Source organism: Phoca vitulina, unplaced genomic scaffold, assembly GCF_004348235.1.
Source record: "Phoca vitulina isolate PV1807 unplaced genomic scaffold, GSC_HSeal_1.0 scaffold5, whole genome shotgun sequence".
Classification (NCBI taxonomy): Eukaryota; Metazoa; Chordata; class Mammalia; order Carnivora; family Phocidae; genus Phoca; species Phoca vitulina.
Window position 1 is genome coordinate 10,182,598 of NW_022589708.1, and position 26,073 is coordinate 10,208,670.

Below are 26,073 nucleotides of genomic sequence, written 5' to 3' on the forward strand. Positions count from 1 at the left end.
TGGTTAAAATGTGTGGGAGAAAGTTTATACCAGAGACCGGGGAAATTGCCAGAGATGAAAGAGACTAGGAGCTCACCAAAACAAAAAGGATTTCAGTGTAGATTCTGTTGTCAAATATGACCCCAAGCTATGAGATGTAATTGAATTAGAGAGGCCGCCATGCTGTTTGAAATTCGGTCGTGGCTGCTCAGATTCCACTGTTGAGACTTACACCCACACATGTCATGCACCGCTCAGCAGCCTTCCGTTCGACACTCTGCTTCATGGTCCCGAGAGCCCAGAGCCCTGAATGTGGACCACAGATGAGCCCGTTTTCTTCTGTGTTTGTCCTTGAATGTAGTGAATGCCTCCTTTTGATTCAGATGCGAAACTTGTAAAATGTGTGTGTTTGTGGTTTGTCTTGGAATAATTCAGAAAGTGCCACTATAATTTTTGGTGAGGAAAATTTTTGTGCCCACTTATTTCATTCAAAATATGTGATTTTTCTTTTTAAAACTTAATTAATATACTTGTAATATCTCATTCCACAAACGAAAATATTCCCCTTGGGATGCATGTGTGCACAGTCACCTTATAAAATTGCAAGAAGTAAAAAAAAATAAGATTTTTCTTCCAACAGAAAACTCATAAATATTAATGTAATGGTACTATTGAGCTATCCACTGTGTGGCAAATACTTTCTATAAACAAATGATGTCTTAGGATCTAGGCTTTTAGCCTTCAACAATCTTTAGAGATGAATAAAATGTCAAATTCAAATGTAGACTATTGTAAATATAGTCCAGAAATGCATTTTTAGGTCTCTCCTTTGGCCTAAAATTGTTTAACCTCCAAACTGTTCATAATAAGCCAAAGGAGAAATTTTGAGAAATCCCACAACTGTTCCATTTTCCCCTGTGTCAAGAGAGGAAATTCAATTCAGTTCAAAATACCTAATAAAGGCAAATCATATGCGAGGCCCTGAGCTAGGTAGGCACCACAGGGCAGAGCTACAGAATCAGAAAGACTGTCAAGTTAAAAAAGTGGTTCTCAACCAGGGGTAATTTTGCCCCCCAGGGGATACTAGGCAATGTCTACAAGCATTTCTGGTTTTCCCAACTTGGGGGATGGGAGTGCTGTTGGAATCTAGTGAGTAGGGGTCAAGGATGCTACAGTGCACAGAACAGCCCCCCCACAGCAAAGCATTATTTGTCCCAAATGTCCCTAGTGCCAAAGTTGAGGAACCCTGGCTAGAGCATCAACGAAGCCAATGATACTTCAGGATTTAAATAACAGTGAATTCTACGTTAATCCAAACAGAGAGGACAACTTACCTTTGAGTGGCTTCAGTAAATTTCCCACTTAAACTATGCAAATCTCTTCTTCTCCTATTAGTTATGTGGTTTCATCAGAATATTGCTCTCTGGAGCAGTTCTAGAGTTTAAAAATAAAATTTCATTGGAGAGTAAGTTATATAAATGCAGACATGACAAAACAAATGAACGCCAATGAAGCACCACCCATCCCATCTTGAACAAGTTGTATTTCTGGTAATGGAAACATGCAAAGATCAAGCTCTTTACGTGTGTTCTCTTATCTGATCCCCTTTCAGGACTGAATATTTGGTCATTGCAACTATAGTCGCTAAAAAAGGCATCCATTTGGAGTCTAGGATGGGGATTATATCCTTTCACAGCAAAATATACTGGTTAAGAGCAGATTATTGAATGCACTTTTAGATCACAGACATTCATGTGTAGTGGTAGAGAAACATATAACTTCATTCTCCCTTCCAGCTGAGGGGGACGCTCAGCCTAGAAGGTAGAAGAGGAAAAGTCAATCAGCTGATCTCCAAAAAGGGTGAGATCCAATCAAAGTTAGCCAGAGGAACAGAGAGAGCAACTTAGAAAAGTTGGAAGGACACTGATGTTCTTGAGTAATGAGAATATTGTCATTGTGCCCCCCATCAGTGAGAATCTGTGCCCTGGTGGGAAGTGAAGACAGACAATGAGATCAGTTTCATAAAAGGTACAGCAGGCTGAAAATGTTGAAGGACCAGATAAGAAGACAAGTATCTATAGCAGCATGACCTAGGTAGAAGGAGGGATGACTCACTCTGGAAGTATAGGGACCACTTCTAGACTCCTGTAGCTTGCTATGCTTTGCAAAGCTAAGAGCAGATTCCAGAGGGATGGAGCCAGAGCCAACATCCAATGGGATGGATTGCCTGACCTGGAATGGGGCTGCCTCAAGAGGATGTGTGTTCCATATCACTGGAGGGATTAGAGTTCAGGAATGTTTCTCCAAGGATCCTAATATTGAGAGAGGATGGAATGGATGGTCCTAAAAGGAACCTTTGTGGTTCTATTGGGAATTCTGAGCATGGGAATAAAGGTTATTATTGTTCATACTAGGGCCTGATATACTTATTTATTCAACTGTCTCAAGGCTACATCACCAATTCTAAATGCCCAATTTTTTTCACAATGGATTGGGTATCGCCATTGTTAGAAGAGCGCCACATATATTTTGTATTTGAAGAGGAGTCTGATGGTGGGACCTCAGGTTAGTAGCTTATTATTAGTTGTCACTATAATCTTGTGGCCCTGTTTTTGAAAGTTGAATGACTCAATGGTGATGTGTAACCTAGGACTAGAAGAAACAATAGGGAATATTCCCAGGACACATTTATCACTTTTTTTATGGAAAAAGAACAGAAGATAGCCAAGCAATAAATGTAATACTAAAGGTAGTCAAAACAATGGAAATATATTTTTTTCAGAGCTATAAAAATATCTGCTATTTCTCAGTATATGCAGCCTGTGGAAAGTTCCAGGGTATTTATTTTCTAGATGTAGACTAATGGGTCTTCTTATCCACTGAATTCAAACCACCGATGGACAAGGTCAAGAAGGATGAATGAAATTAGAATTGATGAGCTGAGTGTCGTGATTTTGTTTCTTCTACAACTTGAATTTTTGCTTTAAGAATTTGGGGTCCAAGAATGTGGTACAATTCCAGTAGCTTCGCAGAGATATTTTTGGAGCAGGCCACATTGTTTTACAGAAAGAGAATGCATTCTATCCCCACATGCTATTGTAGAATCATTATTCATTTAACAAAATGTGGTTTTTTCAGCTAGCAAGTTTAGTTCTATAATTAAAATGGACTAAAAGTATTCTGGGTTATATCTAGAAAAAATATTTTGTATGTATAATATATAATATTTTCTAGAAATTTCCCATGGTGGATCAAACAATAGAGGAAGACTTTCTGGTTAGGATTTAGTGTGGGCTTTGAAATCTATACATGTGTATGTGTTTTAAGTGAATTTTGAAAGTCAGCAAAACATAAAATCAGTTGTAAAATAATAATTTTACATAATTTGCTTCCAAATTATCTGTGCAATATTCACAGTGAGGAAGAGTTAATACAAAAGCAGATATTTGAAAAAGCCTTCATATGTCTTAATACCATGATAATTGTTTAGTTTATCAGCAATTCTTGAGTGCTCACAATGCCAGGTGCAGAGGTGAAAGATAGTTTTAATTTTGAGTGCTCACCAAGTTAGTTAGCTAATTCGTGCTAGTGAGGGAGATAAATGAGGCAGCAGGACTCAGGACACAAGATAAGTGAGGTGGCAGGTGCGAGCCAGGCTCCCTAGGAGGTCTGAGAACCCAGTGTGGCTTGAGGGCAATGGAGGTGAGCAGGGCTGCCTCACAGGACTCAGCTAAGAGGACCAGAGAGAAGAAGGGGGCGGGGGGGAGACAGAGAGCAGTGTGTGCAAAGTAGTTTGAGCAGCTCTAGTTTTCTTCCTCAGCGTTGTCCACTTACCAAAGAAAATAAGATGATCATAAGCTTGATTTTTGTCAGTTTAAATGGCGGTGAACCATTGGGAAATCTTTCCAAAAGGGATTTTCTTTTCATACACTTCGCAAAGTCAGGAGCAGAAAAGTGATGAGGAAGGTCTTATCCAATTGCGTTTGCTCCTGCAACTCTTAGTAGCTTCTTCACAGCCTTTGATCCAGGGTAGCTCACAGGTAGGGGAAGCACTTCCTTCAGTAGTCAGCATTGCTCTTGGAGTTTTTTGGTTACATTTTCACAAACATCTCATCTCTTTGTATCAACAAACCCTGCTCTTTGAGCCACATGGTGGGTTTCTACTTCTTTCCCTTTTTTGTGTGTCAAAATAGGAAAAATGAAGGAAACTCTTCAAGATTAGAACATGCTATTTTTTTACTTACTCCCAAATAGCATATTCCCTGTAGATTTAATAAAGAAGGACCTGGCCAGATATTGGAAGGGTAATACAGTGTTCCTCTCAAATTTAACCTTACATTGACAGTGCTCATATTTTACCTGTAAATGCTCAATTGGTAAAACTATTAAGCTTTAATAGTTGTTCATAATGGATTTCTGTAGCCACATTTCTGTTTGAGTTCAAATAACTAGAAGAAAATAAGGGACATAAATGATTTGTTTTATGTGAAAATTGTCTTTCATATGCAGTCCACAAAAGCAAAATGTTGGACATTTTTAGTACATATAAATCATTAATGAAAAGAGTGACTTCTGTTTTCTGTTGGCGTTTTATTTTTTGTGCATGCTGTTCTTCTCTGAATCTTTTCCTTAAAAGCCATCTTCTTGTATGAGTTTCTCAGTATGCTATATCCTTAGCCACCATAGTCCCTAAGGAGAAAAAAAAGGACTTCATTCAAACTAAGGATGGTAGGAGAAAAAATACTCTCTTGAAAGTCCTAGTCTGGAGCAAGAGAAAATAAAAGTAAGATGCTAAAGGAAAAAAGAGTTTAAGACTTGGAACCTGATGGTGTGGGTACAGTTTCTGGTTCTATCACTTTCTACCCCAGGTAAATTCATTAACTAGTGACCTTCACTTTGTTTTTCTGTAAAAGGATGTAATGGATAATACCTGCTCTTATACACACCTACCCACCTACCTGCCTCATTAGAGGTTTCCTTAGCACTGAAATATGTAAAAGAGCCTTGACACCAAATATAATTTACAAATACTAGTTGTTATGGCAACAACTTTTCAATGTACAAAATATGATTATATGAAGTTACACTTCATGTACAGTACTTAGTGTAATAGGCATTCACTAAATGAGAATACGCTTTCCTTCTTTCTCAGCTTTTCTTTCAGAGCTGCTTCTGTCCCATTTGTCCCCATTTACCACTAGGCTTTTCTGCTGTTCTGCACACTTTGGTTCATTGATGCTGTAATTATTCTTCCTGCATGCACAGGCTCAGAGAAGCAGCTGGTCACCAGCCAACTTTAGGAACCCCCTTCTTAGTTTGGACATCTGATCGTATACATATTCTCGTTTTAAACTTCTGTGTGATTAGAACATACATGGGTGGATAATTAGTTTTATATCCTCTAATAACCTGTTTATGACAGTGGAATCTATTGGGTGCAAATGTTTATAGTTTTGTGAATAACAACATGTATCATATTTGTTTTACAAACAACTTTAATTCAGCACTCTTTTTACTTATGTGTTTTCGCACAAAATCACATTAAGCAATTATTTTCAATTTGTACAATAACAGTACTTAAAATTTATTCAGTACTCACCATGTGTCAATGCTTTACAGAAATGAAATTATTTAGTCTTCACCACCCTGTGAGATATTATTTACCCATTTTACAGATGGGGAAAACAAACCACAGAAAGGATGTCAGGAGGCAGGGTATCGTCACAGTTAGATATGCAGGGCTTCTTTCCAGAATGCCTGGGTTAATTCTACTTCCCCTATTATTATCTGTGCATCCTTAGATACATTACTTAGTCTTTATGTGCTTCAGTTTTCCCATCTATAAAATGGGGAAATAATCACATATCCCTCATAATGTTATGAGAATTGAATACTGTCTTTCCCCAAAATGGCATTTTAGATTCTCTGAACTATTTAAAGATCTGTCTGCATATATATATATTTTTTTTCTTTCTTTCCATCATCAGCAGTAGCATTTCCAATGAGATAGTTCTCCCAGACAATACAAAGTGCTATTTGATGATTTACTGTCTTACGTTTCAGCGTTCAGTAAACACCATGGAATCTGAAGACAGGCTCCATCATATTAATTTTTGGAGCCCTAGGAACTTTAGTGTCCCTCTGAGAGAGTGACTTCAAATGAAACCCAGTTCTCAAATTTATTTCATTTTGGCTGAAACAATAACAAGCGCTTTCAGCACACTCAAAGTGTTAAGCCCCAAGTGGCAAGCTTATACTTTACACATTATTTTTTATTACAGCTTTACTTGGTTTGAATGTTCGTTTCCTTTTCCAAGCTCTTAGATGCATTTAACAGCTAAAGATAGAACATAAAGTTATTTTATTGCTCGTGAAATTGCCCTGGCTTGAAGTCAGAAACAACTTTATCAAAATCCTAAGAATAAGCGCAATCAAATGTTGCATGTGATTTCAGTCCCTTTAAAAGAGTTTTTGTCATTGAGAAAATGAGTATGGATAAATATTGATTTTTTTTCTGAACAGTGTTTCCCCATTTCCCGAGCCCGTGGTAACTCAGTCTGTTCTCTTGTGTCCTGACAGGCACCAGCATATTCACGGTCTATGAGGCTGCGTCCCAGGAAGGCTGGGTGTTCCTCATGTACAGAGCAATTGACAGCTTCCCCCGCTGGAGGTCCTACTTCTACTTCATCACGCTCATCTTCTTCCTGGCCTGGCTTGTGAAGGTACCGCAGAAACTCGTCCTAATAAAATCTGTGTTTTCCGGCCGTTTCTGCAGATCTCTTGTTTGCTTTCTGTTGCCTTCCGCTTCCTCATCCCCAGTCTTTAGTAAACGTGGTTTGTGATTTTCTTTCAGAATGTATTTATCGCTGTCATCATCGAAACATTTGCAGAAATCAGAGTACAGTTTCAACAGATGTGGGGATCGAGAAGCAGTACTACGTCAACGGCCACCACGCAGGTACTGTATGGGGGGGTGGTGATGTCCTTTCCCACTAGAACACGGACATATCCGGCCCCACCCTCAGTGGGCCTTGATGGAACTTGGGAAAGCCCTCTGATAAAGGCCTTCTATGTCACGCCCACGGAGGGAGCTATTCAAAAATGCTGGTGCAAGAGCCCAAGCCCAGACCAACCAGATCAGCTTTTTTGGGTGATAGGGTGGATTCGATATAAAGCCAAGATTGTCACCACATTTACTATGTACTTTTGATTTGATTTGGCCATTGTAAGTCTTCAGAAGGCTTACAGATAAAAATGGAAACTGTAGAATTTCCCATTTTTATAAATATTTATTCATGTAATTGAAAACCAATATAATGGCCTTTATGTATAGGAGTAGAATTATTTGGGGAATGTAAGGTATATTTCATTCAGAACGAACCAATTACAGTATGGTAAATTATGAAGAAGACTCCATAATGCATACCTGTGATTTTTGAGGAATCACTATATATTCAGAAGGGTGCCCCTATACTCCCAAGAAATTGGGAGTGCCCTAGAATTTAATTATAAGTATCAGGGCAGTTATTACTTTGAAGGGCAATCCAGATCCAATGTCTTTGTTTTTAATTTTGGTTTGGTTTTGTGTGTGTGTTTTTGGGGGGTTCTGTTTTTGTGTTTAGAAAGAGGCAGGGAAGGTTTATATATCTTAGTCTAATTTGAATCTTTATAAAAGAGAGAGAGAAAAAATTCCTGAATCAAGAATGAAATGATTTTAATGCTTGTGACTAATTATTTTAATATTCATTTTTAAGAGAAATTTAATATAACTTTGTAAATAGTTTAATAGGACTTTGTAAATAGTGGTCTGGGGACAAAGGTATTTGTGAAAGAGCCAAGGTAAAAATTTTACTCTGAAAATCTTCAAATTGAACTTTTATTAACTATATGTTAAAAATGCTATTAAACGTGCTAATATTTGAAAAAGCCTTATGCAGCATCTTGATGGTGTTGTGAAAGTTTGAATCATCTGGCCAACTCATTATAGATGAAATAGTATTAATATTATTCAATTCTGGCAAGCAACTATTCAAATTTTCATGAAAGATTTTTTTAAAGTTATGAAGTTATGTCACAGATGACATGTAAAAAAAAAACAAAAAACCTAGTTTTTATTTCTTCTGTCATCTCCTCCAGTGAACCATGAGAATTAATGAAGTTCCAGGTCCATTCTGGTCTGTCCTTTAAGTCAGGTGACAACCTCTGGAAGGTGTGTTTTCTGCTATGGGCATTGAGAACTAAATGGAGCATAGATCTATGAACTCAGTGCAGAATTTACATTCAGTGTTCCTGAGAGATGACCTAAGATGTCTTTAAAACCACATCATGCTTATTCAGTAACTCGTATTTATAAAGCCACAGCTAAGAAAGTAGTTTTGGGAAGCTCCCCCAAATCAGCCAGCAGTTCTAATAGAAAGTGAAATGCGAAGGGGACGTTCAACAAAGTTGTGCAAAATGGTTTTGATGCAAAATTATACTTAATCAGGAGGAATACGTTGGTAATTCAGAGGTAATGCGTCTAGGTATTCAGCAGAGGTAATCACACAGAGGACCGTGAAAAACCTTCATTAAGAAAAATGCTGTGGCTGAGGACCCGGTTGCTAGGCAACCGGAGCTCCAGGCCGAGCCTCGGTAGGACAGCACTCGGGCTACCTGGCAACAGGCCCCGCCCAGCCCGTCGCCAGCCACTCGGCGAGTGGCCCAGAGGCTTTCGTGTCTGGGGTGGGGGGGGCATCATTTCCTGAGAGTCTGTTACATTTGTAAAATCTGACAGAACTCTGCGCACAAGGGCCTCTCATTAAATTGTTTAAAACACTAAATCATTAGTTTCTAATTGTAGTAAAACAGGTAGGCATTAAGGAAATGAAAACAAAGATGGTGACTGTATTGCAAAGCACACAGCTTTTCAGTAATGGCGACACTTCTTGCCCTTCTTCAGCATGTGGAACATTTGCGGTTGTTCTATGTTAAGTTATCCTCACAGAAGAGCCAAAGGGGTCCCAGGCTTGGTGGGCTTGGTGGTATCTTTGAGTCCATTGACTTTTCCAAGAGGGCTGTGTGTTTAGAGAGAAAATTATACATATTAACGGGATGAAAGACGGACTTTCTGAGATCTTAGGCAGTTTAAGAGGAATTGGCTCTAATATGGACTGTTCAGAGGCAAAAGAGAACCAGTGATGAGAACTGGGAGGTTTTTTTTGTTTTTTTTTTTTAATTTTTAATAACAAAGCAACCTGCCTTCGAATCACAGCATCGAAACACATTACAGAAAAAATTAATGCCAAAGGACTTGTGGGGACCGTAATACAACGTGTAACAGGAAAACAAAGAGAAAATGAAGTGGAAAATTTCAGAGTGGTAATCATTAGTTTGCATGAGCTCTGATGGGGATAGTGGCTTTCATACCTGCATAATTATTAGCCATGGGTCACTGTTGCCACCAGCTCAGTTAGCTGTTGGGTTAAAGGCCAAGAGACTCATTCATCTGTGATACAATGGCGCCCACATCAGTGCACAGTAGGCCTCCCCATGCCACACGTGCGCAGGGGTATTGCGCCAGAGCTGGATGTTGGGAGGCACAGACGTGCTACTAGAAAGTGTCCTGGACTTAGCATTTCTCTAGCCCAGACCTTTATTCTCACTCCTTAGATGCTTCACGTCAGACATCTGTCACCAGTCATGTGGTCTTCCCATCTACGCTGATTCGTGGTGGGGATGAGCTTATTTCACTTTGCCTGGAGAAGAACTGAAAGAACTGTTCAACTTTAGGGCCACAAAGTCTACGTTTTTGTTACGTATACTGATAAGAGACTCAAGGCAGGCTCTGGCAATCAGTATGTATATACAAATTATGGTCCCGTAGGGTCATACTGAGGGATATGGAGAAACAGGACTTGAGCCCTGAGGATTCCTGGATTTGAATATCCTGTTTTCTACCTCACATAATTGTTACATTAACCAATCTAAATTTTATTGTATAATTCAGGGGACTAAAGAGAAATTAGACATCAAACATGTCTGCATTTCCTTCACTTCATTTTATACAAAGAAGTGACCTTGAGGGAACAATTTTACTAACAATTAAATTGATTCATTTGATTTTGGTCAACTGGAAAAAAATAATTTAACAGAGAAAATTAGTCTGCTACTGATCAAAGCAAATATATGCCCCAGGGATCCTTTGTGCAACGATAGGAGAGTATAGGATGCATGTACAGAAGATTTTTAGCTAGTGACTGACAGGATTGCTTTTGTCTTTTCTCCTTAAAAGGAGACACCCAGAATTTTGACAGCAACTTTAAAAGGCACTTTAAAAGGTTTGCATTTCAGCCAATGTATGAATTCTCAGAATGAGCCTATTCACGGGGATGTGCTTGATTCTACCACTAAGAGTACCTTTCAAAATTCATTCTAAAGGGAATCAGAATCCTGTACACAGCACCTAAGAAAACCAGTTTGTAATTGGTGTCTTGGATCAAAGGATCTTTGGGCAAATATGCACCTCCATTTTGTCATTTAAAAATACTTATATGGTATATATGGACAGACAGTAGCTACACTTGTGGTGAGCACAGCATAATGTAAAAATAAGTCAGGATAATGCTTCATGGAATAATTAAATTGAGCATATGTGTAACAGTATTTTGTAGAATGTCATATAGTAGGTGCTCTCTGTATATGTTGGAAAGTATGAAATAAGTAGCATACTTGGCAAAGAGCCCTCAGTGCAATCTTTGGAAAGTACTGATTCTAGGACACATGAACATCTGATACACCATTTTTCTGAGTGGATCTTTGTAGGTTGGCATTGTTGAGAATTCTCAGTTTAACCATTAAAAAAATGTTTTCTAATAAAAAGAAATATATATTAAGGTCTATGGATTTTGGCACTTGTCCCTCACCACCTCACAAGTTTTCTTTCTACAAATGATCTACTACCTCTACTCCCAGGAATCTTAGGTATGGCATCTTTGCATTATCTCATATTTCCATCAATAATTACCCTTTTGAACACAGACTAATGTGAGGGCATGAATAAGTATGGCAAAGAAAATATTTAGTTATGTGTGTGAAACTGTGGTCTTGGGCAGGAATAAACATAGCTTCTAGTTAGTGTCTTAGAAAAATAAAAATCCTTAATTCCACCTTATCTCACTTTCAACCACACCCCTCCCCCTACACACACAAAAGGAATTGGAAAGAAAATATACTAGCATAAAATATTTATAAGTGGGAAATGTCTTCCAGTTGGGTGTAATATTGACGGATGACTAATTTTTGAGGGAGTAGAGTATGCAGTAAGATAATAACCCAGGCATCCAACAATCCAGCTATCCCATTCAATGAATATCGGATTTTAGTATCCTATACCATTCTGAATTTCATCACTTATGTATTTTAAGACAAAATACATAAAATTTTTGCTGAGCAGATTAATTTGGCATCATTAAAATAATTTCACAGAGTCTACTAAGTGATATGTCAGTCTTCTACCATTAAAATAACCAGTCTCCTTCCCTGTGCCACATGCACAGTTCTTCTGTTATTTATCCCGAGAATATTTTTCTGTTGACTCGGTGAGGAATGTCCGGTAAATAAAGATAAAAAGTCACCACTCCCAGTCAAAAACATACTAGACATAATGCTTTGGAATTCTAATTTTTATTTTTTCCCCAGGTCTAATATGTAATAATCACCAGTATAATGGGGATAAAATACCCCCTATCAAGTCTCGTTGAGAAGAATATTTGGGCAATTATATGCAAAGCACGTGTAAAGCAGAAAGGACCTGATGCATAGCAAATGCTCAATAAATGCAGGCTAGCTATTGCCATTATTCTTGTTATGATTATTATTCACTTAAGTTTTCGGTGTTCCAGTGAACATAATTGGAATGACTCAGGTTCTAAATATAAATCCACAAAAAGACAAATCTTTGATAACATAAAAACGGTAGAAGCTGGAGACATAAAGTAGGAGTTCATGATGTTCTGTATTAAGTGTCTCTGACTCATCTCCCTCTTTGTCTTGAAGATGTTTCATGAAGACGCCGCCGGTGGATGGCAGCTGGTAGCTGTGGATGTCAACAAGCCCCAGGGACGCGCCCCGGCCTGCCTCCAGGTGCAGTACAATACTTTTTTTAAAACTCACCCAGCAAAAAAGATCTGTGACTTCTATTTTATACAAGGAAGTCCACTGCTCTCCAAACTCTAGGTCTGCCCAAGTTTATGGTCCTGGGGTCAGGGACAGTATTTGACGCCATTCCAGATTCCCAGGACCCACCTTTTATTTATTTATTTATTTTTTAGATACACGGCATGATTTGGTCAATTTCAAGTGAATGAAGGTAATAACATCACAAGTAATAACATCGTGCCAACAGTATTAAATCAGTGAAGAATTTTGTTGTCATATTGGATGTTATAAAAGTACTCTACAAAGGCCTGAATTATCTAAGGGAGGGCAGTCACAATCACGATTCACTTAATTGAGTACCTTACCAAGTACCTGGGAGGGCATATCTTTAAGAGGTAGTCTGTTTGGCATCTGCAAGCTGAGCAATGTGACATAATAGAGCTGCTTCCTTAATAGGTGCACCCGCAGCAAACACAAGGCTCCGGGATTGCACATGGGTTCCAAGGTCCTGGGAAGTGATCAGGGGACGTCCCATCGGGTTTCGGGCCTGTGGAGTTTTGGACTGCCCTGAGCTTTACTTAAAGCCCAATAAACTCCTTCTTTGCTTTGGTGGGCTACACTGGCACCTTCTCGTGTTTTGCCCCCCTCCCCGCCCCAAAATATCAATAATACTTATTCAGAACCATGTCACCTTTCCAAAAGGAGCATCCCTCCCACCCCACAGCCTTTTCACTCTGTCCATTTCCCTACTCTTTATAAGGGTGAAAAGTCAAGCCACGCCATCCTAGGGACTGAAAATTGACTCTTCCTCCTGGAGAATTTTATTTTCTTCCCTCTGGTTTTCAGTTACAAATCCTCTTCTCACAAGGGACTGATTTTTGTAGTTGCTTATGTCCCTCCCCAAAACTCGGAAAGGCTTCGTCATCTGCTTCAGGATTAGAACACACCTTCTTTCTTTCTTTTGGGTCATTCTCGAGGTGGGGGCTCATTGTGCATTTCAAGGATTACTACATGAGAAGCAAAATATTGTACTCTGAACCATTACAGGGAGCTACATTCATACGGCCTTTTAATCATGTAGTGATTTGTTCCTGTCAGTTAAAAGAATGGCGAGGAAGAGTTTACAATGAATATTGATGATATCTAATATTATGTTGTGGCTCTCTTTCTGTTGTATATTGGATGTGACAGTGCTAATAGTTAAATCCTACAGCTACTTCTAGTATTACCATTGCTACTGACGGTAATAACAATGACAGCAATTGTAGCTTCTTGCCTAAAACGCACTTTCACTTAGTAATCCATCGGCCGCTATTTACTGATGCTAAGAGAGTCCTGACCAAGAAAAGCACAGCCCCTGCCCTCGTGGAGCTTACTGAAGGGTACTTCAGGGTGGGTGGACAAAAACCAGCATTGAATTAGCAATTGCAAGAGTAATGAGGATTTCAAAGAAGTAATGCTGGATGCTAGGGGAATATACATTTTGGAGTCCTCACTCCTCCTCAACGAGGTCAGGGAAGGCCCTCACTCGGTACAGCCCAGTGATGGAGAAAGACCAGCATGCTCCCTCAGCCTTCGTAGATGAGGAGGTGGAGATCCAGAGGGCCTGGGTGAGCTAAAGTTGCACCTCAACCAAATGGAGAAGCCAGGACCTACACCTGGGTCTTCTGGTTCCTAGTCCCATGCTTTATCCAGTGGAAAAAAAAATATGCCAAGGAAACATAAGTTTGTAATAGAAATAATCAGGCCTGCTATGAGTACCAAATCAGAGTCTGACTGGGACCCTGAATACATTGCTTAAAAGGTATTAAAGTTGGTGCCTGGGTGGCTCAGTCGGTTAAGCGCCTGCCTTCAGCTCAGGTCATGATCTCAGGGTCCTGGGATCGAACCCCACATGGAGCTTCCTGCTCAGTGGGGAGTCTGCTTCTCCCTCTCCCTTTGACCCTACCCCCTGTTCATTCTGTCACTCTCTCTCTCTCAAATGAATAAGTAAAATAAATCTTTAATACCTGCATTAAATACTTGTGAATAGATGCCTCAAGGTTGCAGTCTGGAATTAGAAAGCAAGTTAGCTTCTTTATCACAGAGATTTGAGATGGCAAGAGATAAATGACCAGGAGAGTGTAATGAGGAGACAGAACTATACAGGGATATAGGAAAATGAAGGTCAGTGGAGAGGTGGGTAGATGTTAGGCTAGAATTATGTCAATGTGGCATCCAAGAGACCTGCATATTAGACATGTTTGTGAATATGGCAGCATGCTTGATAAGTTTTATGAATGATGATACATATGGTTTGAAATGAAGGTGAATAAAGTCTGACATTTGTTCAACTCAGCTTTTACATGTTTGGTCCTAAATCAAGCTTTCCAGAAGAGCTGATGTGAATGAGTACAGATGCAAAGTGGGATGGCCAAGGGATCGATCTGTTTGTAGTGAGCATGAGCTGTGAATAGAGAGAGTACATTTTCATGTCTGAGTGAAGAATTGATTAACCACTCATCAATTAATTAAAAGAGAAAAAATTAAGTAAAGAAAAAATATTTAAAATAAAATGGTCATGAAATACTCATTGGCTTTTACTAATGATTAATGCCATCTAAAGCTAGGTAACAAGGAAATTTTCATCTGAATCATCCATTCACTCCTGTCTAGAACTATAATGATCTCTCACCCTCAAGGACAAACAGTAGAATATATCACTTCTTTTTATTTTTAAAATGGGCAAAATGTGATATTACATTCTCCTAAAACATACATTAAACTATAGAAATGACATTAAAAAATAAGTATTTGCTTGAATTCTTTCCAGCTTATCCTCCCTCACCCCCTTCCAGAGGTGGCCTAGAGGTCAACAATAAGAGCCAGTTCTTCTAAGACCCATTACTCCTGCATTTACTCTGTGTATCTCTTACAAAAACATCATTTCTGCTTCCATGAGGCACTGTCATTTTTCCATGTTTCTTCTTTCTAGAACACTCTCCTGTCCCACTCAGAATTCAGCTCAAAAGTCACTTCCTTAAGGAAGCCTTCCTCATCCTCAAAGAATAGGGGATCAGCTCCCCTGGTTGTATATTTCCACATCATCCTATGCTTTTCTTTTGTGTTTGTCATAATTTTCATAAAATAAATTAAAATGGTATAATTCATTATTTAAAGTCTGTTTCTCCAACCAGAGGAAACTCGATGGCAGTAGGGACCACAGCAGTCGTGGTCACTGCCACAATGATTCCTGACACATGGAAGAGACTCAATTAGTGTTTACCAAACAAGAGAACAAGCAAGTGAAAGAAGGACGTAGAGCCTTCTTGGCTTGTGCAAGTACTCATTTGTCTTCTCATATAGAAGCAGCTCTATTTGTCCTCTTGGTCTGGTTGTAGGGAACCAGAAATTGAGTGGGTGATGGCAATAACACTATTTCTATACAAGTGTTTATTTCTAAGTCTAAAACAAGCAGTACATTGAGATTTGTTTGTAGAAAATACCCATCAAAGTTGGATAATTTTGGATGCTTTTGTCAGCCTGTCTCTTCTCCAACATGGTGGCAGAGGCTCGACAGGACCTAGCCATGACTTCTGTTATTTCCCATGGCTTTCTGAATTCTTTTTAACTTTTCAGCATGCGAAATAAATAGGTAGGAATTTAGAAATGTAGATTTAGGAATAACATAGTTGAAAAGAACCAAAACCAATTCCTATCTCAACCAAAAAAGTCAAACTTATTGGAATGAAGCATATGAATAGCTATAATTAAATTGACTTAGTAATTTTGCCATCACTGAAATAAATCAGAAAAATGATGTATGAATAAATATCTGAGAGTTGGTGAACTGGTCATCCAGAGTCCCCATCTGAGTATTAAAGGAACTGTTGATTTTGTCCTGAGAGTGGAACTTTGTTTTAAAATTTGACCTCAAGTTTAAAACACAGAATATTTTACACAAAAACCCAAATATCCTACTGCTCTGATAAAATAGGTAACCCATGAAATAAGTTGCCGTAAATATGACTTTAGTTCACAAAGATTGTATAATAGTTAGTTGTGCATAAATTTCAATTATTCCAAAATAGTCTTTCCATAAATTTTATGTTTTCAAAATTTCAAAATTTTAAAACCACCAATTCAACATAAATGGAAACTGGCTTGAATGCCTTTATAAGTGAAGGACATTTAAAAACCATCTCTGTCCTTGTTTCAGGTGACATTGCTTTGGATTTGCTTACTCTTTTCATTGGTATTATTTCTTATATTTTTGCTTTCTATTCTGTTTTCTGTATCCTAGTCTCTTTTATTGGTACGAACATCTACATGTCTTTCCTGCCAACCATAAGTTATTAACTACTTTAATAAAATAAGGTAGATTGATGTGGCTTAATCTTCCCTACTACAGTTAAACTAAATACATAGTGGGACTGATGCTTCTTTGATTCTGGGTGTTAGATGTATAATTGTTTCTCTCTCTCTCTCTCTGTATGTATGCATGTATCTAAAAGATGCAGATATATATATATATATATATATATATATATATATACACAAACACATATATATGCATATGTATTCCTGCAATGTAAAAATACATATGCATGTATATATGTATATATATATATGCAGCATGCATATACATATATATATACACACACACACACATTTTTTTTGCCTTGCAGCAATAAATCTATTAAGATTTTATATATTCCATTGAGCAGTGATAGGATCTGAGCAACAAGATTAGTTTTTTTATTGTTTCCCTACATTGCTACATACACACATATTTTCCCTCATTTCCAATGTTGCAATCATTGTGGTATCTCTGCTTCCTCTGATTATGGAGGATTATTCCATAGCTGATTATGGAGCTATCAAATGAGTTAGGAAACTCAGAGGTCTTCTTACTCTTGTACAGAATGATAGGCTCTATAGAGCCAGTAGTAGAAAAAATAGGCACCTTTGGTCTGCAGCTAAAAAGTCTACAAAATCTACTCTGTGTTCTGAGACACAAATTTTAAGTGTAATCATAGCTATAATTATAACCATATCGGGAGTCGTACACAGGCATTCAGGAAAAGGATTCAATTTGGCACCCTTAGGGTGGTCTTTTCTGTTTTCATAATAAATGAAAATGCATCTGCTCTTAAATTTAATTGCAAAACCGTAAGTTCAGAGCAAGACTTTCTAGGCTGTGAGTGATGAACTCTGTGGTAACACTTGTTGAACTTTTTAGTTGATTAACTTCGTGTTAACTTCATTAACTTAATTTTACTAGGACATTTTTCGTGTTTAGCTAGTTATTAATGAAATTCATACCATGTTTACTAAGGAACTTAGCCACAGGAAACCTATGCAATTCCTTATAAATTCATTCCTAACTTAAGGACAAATAAGCAAACCTCCTATAGCCCCTGAAACACCCCTTCTCTCCACCTCTGTCCTGCCTAGAATGTCTTTCTGCTTTTTTCTCTTCTTCCCTGTGCACTGCTGATATGCTCATCATCTGGGGTCCCACCCCTTCCTGCCATTGGCCCTTATTATGGGAACAAGACGGCTCCAAGCTCCCTGAGAATAGGGATGAGCCAAGCCCTAGACCTGGTTTCCTTTTCTTTTTGTCTGCAACTGCCTCAAGCACATGACTCCTGACTCCCTTACCTCTCACCCCTGCCTCCCCAACTACAGACATCCTTACTTCACTCCATGAAGAAACACCCAGCACAGCATTGTTCCAGAAGGAGAATAAATCACCATATTGTAGCCTCTTAGACAGTAGGCTCTGGAGACAGACGTATTTCAGCTCTGCTATTAATTAGTAAGACCTTGGGCATATTTCTGTAAAATAGGGATAGTGCCTCCTTCCTCAACTGTGAGGATTAAGTGAGTATTTATGTCCCACTCAAGAATTGTTTGGTTGCAAGGAACAGATCGTAGGCTCACAGGGAGCCTTTGCGTATAGTCAGACCTGCCAGGCAGCTATGCTTTCTTTGTCTTTCTCTCACTCTCTGTGGGCTGACACATAATTTCTCATCTTTGTTTCTGTCCATGCATCTGCCTCTGTTTTTCTCCTTGAAGGCTGGCTTTATTCTGTTTCTTGCACAGTGCCCAAATATGGCTGTTTGCAACTGAGTTTGGTGACCTCTCATTCAAGAGCTCTAAAGAGACTCACCAAGGAAACATCCAAAGATGGGTGTGAGGCTGGGAGACTATAGTTTCATAGTAGACCTCCCCAAATGGGAGATTGGCCAGAGGCAGCTGGTCATGGGAATGGAATGGAAGCAGCAAGTCCACTTAAGTGAAGTATTCCTACAGTAGGAACCCAAAGTAATTTTCCCTTCTTAATCCCTTCTGAAGACTTTGCCTCGTCTCTGTCTACAAGAGCCACTGCTGAACACCCCTGGGAGCTTCATGGAGCGGGTGGAGAGGGACCTAACTTTTTGGCCATATGAGTAGTGGGACTTGACCTCAGGAGTTATTACTCAGGGACAGGTTCCCTACTAAACTTCGAAGTCTTGCAGGGCTTGAGAAGTCTTTTAAGGGCCAAATAGACCACTATGGTCTGACCTGAAGTTCAAATCACCCTGTATAGGATAGTTCCTTTGAAGAAACACCACCTAATTTCCTTGTATTTATAAGTGAATAATTTGTAAATTAGAGCCATTTCACAATATAATATTCAATCCCTTCCTTGCATTAAAAAGATTATGAAATAATGTGGAGACACAGATGGGGAGAATACCTCTGTATCCACCGTTGGAAATAATAACAGCTCACGTTTGTGGACCACCCCCTCTGTGTCAGCCACACTGTGTGTTCCAGGTGTTCAATTATTTCGCGCTCACACGTGCCACAGTTGTAGGTGCTATTGTGACCTCTGTGGAGGGAACAAAGGCTCCCTGTGACCTGTTTTGACCTCTGTGGAACAGATGAGGCAAGAGAGCTTAAGTAATTTGGTGAAGGTCACGTAGCTGGTTACCGACTGGGAAGATGGCACTTTCTACCCCTAGTGGCAACTTGTAACAATTATCAGCGTTTCGCATCCTGTCCACCACTGATGTTATCAGACTTTTACACCTGATGGTGTGAAGATACAACATTCAATTTAGATCTCCCTGATTTACAGTCTGTGGAAGTTGAGCACTTTCTGAATAGATTCACAGGCCACTTTCTGTAGATTGCTTATTCATTCTGTAAATAAGCCCATTTACCTGTTGATTTTTTTCCAAACAATTTTCAGAAATTCTGTGCAATTCTAAAGGGCGTATCACTCCTGTCTAACGGAGAAGACACTGAGATATTAGAAAGATATGTCTGAAATATTAGTGCTTGGCATCTGGATGCACACTCTTCAGGTGATGGTGCAGTTCTCTTAGGTGGTATTACCGAAACCATTTAGAAAGTGTCTTCAGTGTGTGCTTCATTGTGCATCTCAGAAAAGGGAAAAGTGATAGTTGACTCTTTTCACATCAACCAGTTACTTAGCTGTTTAAACTCTATTTTAGCCTAAGCAACAGCTGCACGAAGAGGTCACTCTCGTGCATGATAAAAAGTTCTGTTAAATGGGTCCCTGGCTGCGCTGTGACAAGCCATTTTTCTCCTGCCTCTCAGGTAGGCGTGTTCGTCTCTTGACAATTTGACAGATGTGGCCGCACAGTTGAGCCATCTTCCCAAACACACCCAGTGATCTATTACTGCAAAGAAAATCACTGACAAGAAAATGAAAGTATGCACGAGACCCAGCATGCTCGAGCTCCGTTTCTCTCTGTAGCATCTTGTGCCTCCATCTGTAAAGAACAGAGATAATAGGCTCTAACCATAAGTAGGTCAAATGGTGGCAAAATTATTACTCTAGCGTTTTAATGCTTTCTGAGAACATTTCCATTGAAGGCAAAGATTGGGGGAGGTGGACTGTGTGATGTGTGTATTTCAAGTGATAAAGTGACATGCGAGGCACTTCTCAGACGTCTGTCTTGTTAATGAACCTTCCCAGGAACTGGCAGACAATTTCAAGAATTGATTGAACCCAGGAGAATTTAGCTTCCATCCACAAGCAAACCTCTGCTGTGCTTACAGACCAAGGTGACGAGATGGTGTGGCCCAGCTGAGACTGGCCCAGGAGAACCTGGGACGATTTGCTAAATCTCCCAGAGCCTCGGTTTGCTGACTTGAAAAATGGGGATAATGACATCTCTTGGGGGTTTGTAAGGATTGGAAATGATGCACATAAAATGTCTAGCGCAGTGTGCGGGATGCAGTTGTCACAAGGGTGTGGAAATGACTGTCATTACTGTGTGCACACTCTTCCAACTGGCCCCTGCCTCAGAGTACCCTGTGCACGTCCAGGAAGCCTGTGCTCATGCACACCTGTAGTCTGACCTCACCGCCTTGCTCCAGCCCTGTTTCTGCATCTCAGGAGTGTCCCGAAGAGTCCAACAGACATGCGCCCACTTGTTCTCATGAGCACGTTGCCCCTCTCATCTTGAAAAATCAAACACACCTCTCCCTGACCCATTCCCACGTAGAAACGGGCTTTTCCTGCCTCTCCAGAACTAGGATGCGCCCCCATCATCCTCCCTGAGTCTGACTTGTCCACAATTCTGTCATTAATTCAGTCTTTTCAATTTCTTTGAATCATCCCCCCTCCATCCCAATCTAATGGCCATACCTTCAAAATCAGGTCAAACAAAACTTCCTCAATACAGTGGTTGATCTCTGACGCCTCAATTCAGTTTGGTCACTTTCTTCTCTACTTCTGGTTGCTTCCATTATAGCTTTCACATGATAAGTGCTTGGCAAATATTTGGGGGATTATATGTGAGTGTACACATATACATGCTTTCATGTACAGAACTACACCACCTCACACACAGCAGACACAAATTCTCACCCTCCTGTTACGCAGAGGCCCATGACACCCCTCCTGGACACTGGTGTGTGCGCACACACTCCCATCTTCGTCTCTAAGAGCAGAACATAAAACAGCTGGCTTGGAGGAAAAGTTTTTTGGGGAAAAAAAAGAATAAAAAGTATTCTATAAGAACCTGGAATGGGAATTAAGAACAGGAAGAATAAAATACCTAGAGCCAAAACAGCACAAACCAAAGGTATAAGAAGGTAGTCAAAAAGCTAATTGAAAGAGACCTGTTATAGTCTTGAAACCAGTTATGGCCAAATTAACTAAAGAGAGGAGCTAATTGTGTAACTTTTCAATTCTAAACATTTTATATATATAAATATATATATATAGTATATATATATAAAAAATATATTTATGTAAGTATATATATTTTATATATTTATATACATATATATTTAAATATACGTTCTACATATTTATATATACAAATAGAATATATATGCATTTCAAATAATAATTATATTTAGAATAGAGACCAGACATGATAAAAATAAGATAAAATTAATACTATTTTTGTTTATTTATCTATCTTCTGTTGATTAAATGGTTTGGTGTCTTTGATTTTGGGGCCTCATGGAAGAAAGAAATATTCAAAACATCTTAAAATTATTTGCGTTTCAGATTATCCCAAACTAAATTCCTATATTGTTGTATATTTTCATCTTCTAGTTTGAATAAATCCCATGACTCTTCGATATTTACATTTATATTAACCAGGAGACATTTACCAACTTATGCCAGGCATTCATAATACAGTCTTGGGAGATGAATTTCCATCAAATATTTGTTACATTGTCACCTTTGGAAAAAATGAAGGGTACGTTGTTCTTCTTCTGAGCCTTGATTTCTGGGGTTAAATATGCAGCCCTCCTTAAAGTCCTCAGCTAAGGTTTGAAATTGCTATGTATTTATCTCCGTCTTCAGCACAGTTAGTGCAGTTGAAGGGTTTGGAGGAGCAGTGTGACTCCCTCCGTGCCCTACAGCTGATGTAAAAAACGTGTCATTTCATAGTCAGTATAGTTCCTGCCTATTTTTTCAACCCCTCAAATTTGTTTTTCTCTCTTTCCTCAATAATTTAAGTATCTCAAAATGAATCACCCACTTGAAGATACTATCTAGTTCAAAAATTCTTGTTTAACTCTGTGTTCATCGAATGTAACAACCTAAGCCCTTCACTGTGTCAGATCTAAAATTTGTTGAAAATGACCGCTATTTAATTTCATTTTCAAATTTGTGATTCCCCTCTTGAATTTAAAACAAAAGTTTTATGTTCACTTGTCCACCAGTTAATACTAAAAATAAAAATAAACATATGAGTAAATTTGAAGTGATTCTACATAAAGACATTTTAATTAGCTACGGGAATGTCGATTGAAGTGTCCAAAGACCTTAAAATCATCATAGTGTAAGGTCCCCTGTCTAGCAGCCTTGCTGTGGACCTTCCTAACTTCTCACTAAAGTACTCATGAAGACAAGAGAAACTCACAAGAATACTGATAACTAAGACTAAGAAAGCACCTTTTGTCAAAATCTGGTGAGATTAGCTGGTAACTCTATGGCCTGTTGAACACTAGTGAGAAAGTAGAAAATGTTAGCACCTGCAGTCTGGCATTTCACTTATAATTGATTGTAAGTCAGAATCAGAGGATCTGGGGAAGGGATGGTCACTATGGAGGCTTATTGCTGGAATATGTGCAGTAGCCTCATGGGCCAGTCATCACTCTGGGTCCTATTGTGCCCAAGGCTGAATGGTGCAGCTCCTTGGAATATACAGATAGAAGATTATAGTACCTGAGAGGCACCTGGGTGGCTCAGTTCGTTAAGCATCCTACTAGTGATTTTGGCTCAGGTCATGATCTCAGGGTTGTGAGATCAAGGCCTGTGTTGGGCTCTGTGTTGGACATGCAGCCTGCTTAAGATTCTCTCTCTCCCTCTCCCCATCTCTCTCTCTCTCTCAAAAAAAAAAAAAATTACTTGAACTCAAATGTCCTAATTTGTTTTACTTACTTCACATCAATACATCTAAAAATAGGATCAAGAGTGAGAGGGTCTATGTGAGTGCCCTTGGTATTATGAGTGATGATGGGTCTCTAGGTATCAGAATGGGATGATACATATGTCATCCAGCCTAGAGTAACAAGGAGGTGCCAGAGAGCTGGGGCAGCTGGGCATGGGGCAGTGCTGTGCTTGCAAATGTTTAAAATGTTTAATAACCATCTTGAAGTGGGAGAGTCCTGACTGGTAGCTTTTGCTAATTTCCATGGTGTGCCCACTATGGCCAATTTGAAGTTAACTGAACATGAAGTTGGGGAGAGATGTACACAGTTGCAGCGGAGCACACCACACGTGGGGCCAGCTGCGTTCCCCAACCACCTTCAATCAAGATGGCATATATATATAGAGAGAGAGAGAGTAAAATTTTTGATAATCTTATCTGAAGCACCTAGTTTCCAAGGTCACTATAGAGGAGAAGAGAGAAAGAGTTTGGAGAAGGCACGCCCTTTCTTAATTGTCCCTTTCAAAATGACACATCACTTCCATTCCATTCCGGTGATGAGAACCACTCTTACTGCCCCACGTCGAGGCTAACAGGCTAAGTAATGTCATTTATATCTGTGCCCGGGGTGAGGAGCAGGCTTGGTGGGTGTATTGGTTAAACAACAAGCCCCCCCTAAAACTTAACAGCTTATAAAACAGACACTGATTTTTGCTCATGAATTTGTGGCTCAGCTGATCCCAGCCGGGCTCGTCCTGTATTTGCAGTCAGCCAGCATCCTCAGCTAGCTCGTCAGCTAGCATCTCTGCTTCGGGGCCGTGGCTGACTCTCGGGGTAAAGGGGATGGTGGGGCCCATGGGCTCCATGCAGCAAGCCTGCCTAGAATGTCGGTGTGATGGTCCACGGAGCTGCAAGAATAAGTCTCAACCCCCAACTATTTTCTGAATCTCTGTTCACATCATCTCTGCCGTTGTCTTGCTACCAAAACAAGCCACATGGCTAAGTCCAGAGTCAGAGTGGGAGGGCGCCGCCGAGGCTGTGGCTGCAGGGACGTAGGTGCTGTTCTGTCTCTGCTGCACGGGCTAGAAGAAATGTGACTCGCCGACTTACTAGCCTAATAGTCGGTCCTTCTTAGTGGCACTTCTTTTCCACTGGGCATGCATTTACTTTTCGTTAAAATCTTGTTTGCATCACACAGTGGAGCTGGCGTTTGAAAAATATTAATAACAGTAATAAATACTTGTGTGGCAATTTACGATTTAACCTCTAACCTTACTCTTGCAGAGTAGAGTGAAAGATAGGCTCATGCTGGCCAAGAGATGAAAATACCTTAGGAACCTCCTCTTCCTTCTTTCTACAATTTGACTTCCATGTTTGGGAAGTCCCCCAGCTTACTGTCCAGGAAAGAGAGCAACCCAGTCAGGGCTTGACCTATTCACGGATATCACAGACTCTCATTACCTTCGAGGGAAGTCACTTGTGGATTTCCGTCTATCCTCTGGCTCTCCAGGGGCAGGCAGATGGGAAAGGCAGAGTTTCTGAGGACATCTACTGGTTCTGTTTTCAGTCTTGTTATAAACACATTCGCTTTTTTTTTTTTTTTTTAACAATTCTCTATATCAGACAGCATTATTTTATATATTGATTTTAGAAGTAACATATACCAGATGTCTTCTAAATATGGGAAACGAAAGATGCACCACTTGCACATGAGAGATGTATTTTAGGTTTTATGTACTTGGTCTTTAACACTGTGTTCTTGTTCTTATGCTCATGGCTGCATATGCAAGATGGTTTCTGAGAATATCATTGTGTAATTGCATTGTTCTCCAAATATGTTTATTTTGGACAATTAAAACAGTTTTTAGTACATGGTTGATACAATGTACAGTGCATGAAATTTGTTTACCAAGGTAGGATATTTTTATTCTCTCAAGCAGCAATTTAAAGAAAGATGTGATTTCTGAGCTGTACTATTCATTATCCTAATTTATCCTCATTGTGGCCTCGAAGGCCACAGTTTTGATCTGTTGGGTGTTTGCCTACAGGGTCTTCAGAATCTTTAAGGCAGTGTTTTATAGGCAAAATTACTGAACAAATTAATAGAAATAACTCCAATGAAGCACTCAAGCTAAAAATGGGATAGCATAAGACCTTTCTAAAAGTCTGTACACCTTCACGGTCCCTCTCAAGATTAATTATCTCTTTGGCTTGATTTCTCGTATTGTACCTTCTTACCTTCCCCATAAGCAACTGATTCTATCTCTACCTTTAAATGCTTAGAGTGTTTTCAAATACAGTAGTAATAATAATAAGAGTCCTGAGCGCAAGATGTTGGCTATGTGTTAGACTCTATATTAAATAGTCTCATTTCTATTCATGTTACCACCTAGAGATGTAGGTGCTCTCAAATTCGTTTCTCATATACAAACACTAAGTCACAGAGAGGTTCAATCATGCACAGAGTCAAGATTTGAACTCAGTTCAGCCTGTCTTCAAACTGATATTTTTCCCCACCCTGGAGATTTTACCCCCTTCTCTGAGGAACAGGTCGTCTTCAGCTTTCAAATACAAGATTCACAAACTTGTTCCCTCTATTTAATCACAAACACTTAGTGAAGGAGCTGCTGTTCTTTCTTCTTTAATACATAGAACAGCGTCAGAAGCATTTTGACTGCTTATTAGAAGGCAAAAGAGCACCTACTTTGGACTCAAAACATATGAGACTACTTTCCTTCTTTCTTTCTTTCTTTTTTTTGAAGATTTATTTATTTGACAGAGAGAGACACAGCGAGAGAAGGAACACAAGCAGAGGGAGTGGGAGAGGGAGAAGCAGGCTTCCCACCGAGCAGGGAGCCCGATGTGGGGCTCGATCCCAGGACCCTGGGATCATGACCTGAGCCGAAGGCAGATGCTTAATGACTGAGCCACCCAGGCACCCCAAAACATATGAGACTACTTTCTAACTCTATGAGTTTTGAAGTCTACTTATCCTTACCTTGTCCTTTCTTCATATGTGAAAGGAGGTAAAAAAACATCTATCACACAGGGTTGTTGATTA

General features: G+C 39.4%; 1 protein-coding gene across 4 annotated transcripts in view; it reads left to right on the forward strand.

Annotated features, from left to right (window-relative positions):
• Window positions 1-26,073, forward strand: part of NALCN (sodium leak channel, non-selective) — a 307,487-nt gene that overhangs the window by 99,831 nt on the left and 181,583 nt on the right. For all 4 annotated transcript variants that reach the window (XM_032402676.1, XM_032402673.1, XM_032402674.1 and 1 more), the window contains exons 8-10: window positions 6,559-6,701; window positions 6,833-6,937; window positions 12,013-12,099. In XM_032402676.1, coding sequence (XP_032258567.1) covers window positions 6,559-6,701; window positions 6,833-6,937; window positions 12,013-12,099 — 335 coding nt within the window. The remainder of the gene's footprint in view (window positions 1-6,558; window positions 6,702-6,832; window positions 6,938-12,012; window positions 12,100-26,073) is intronic.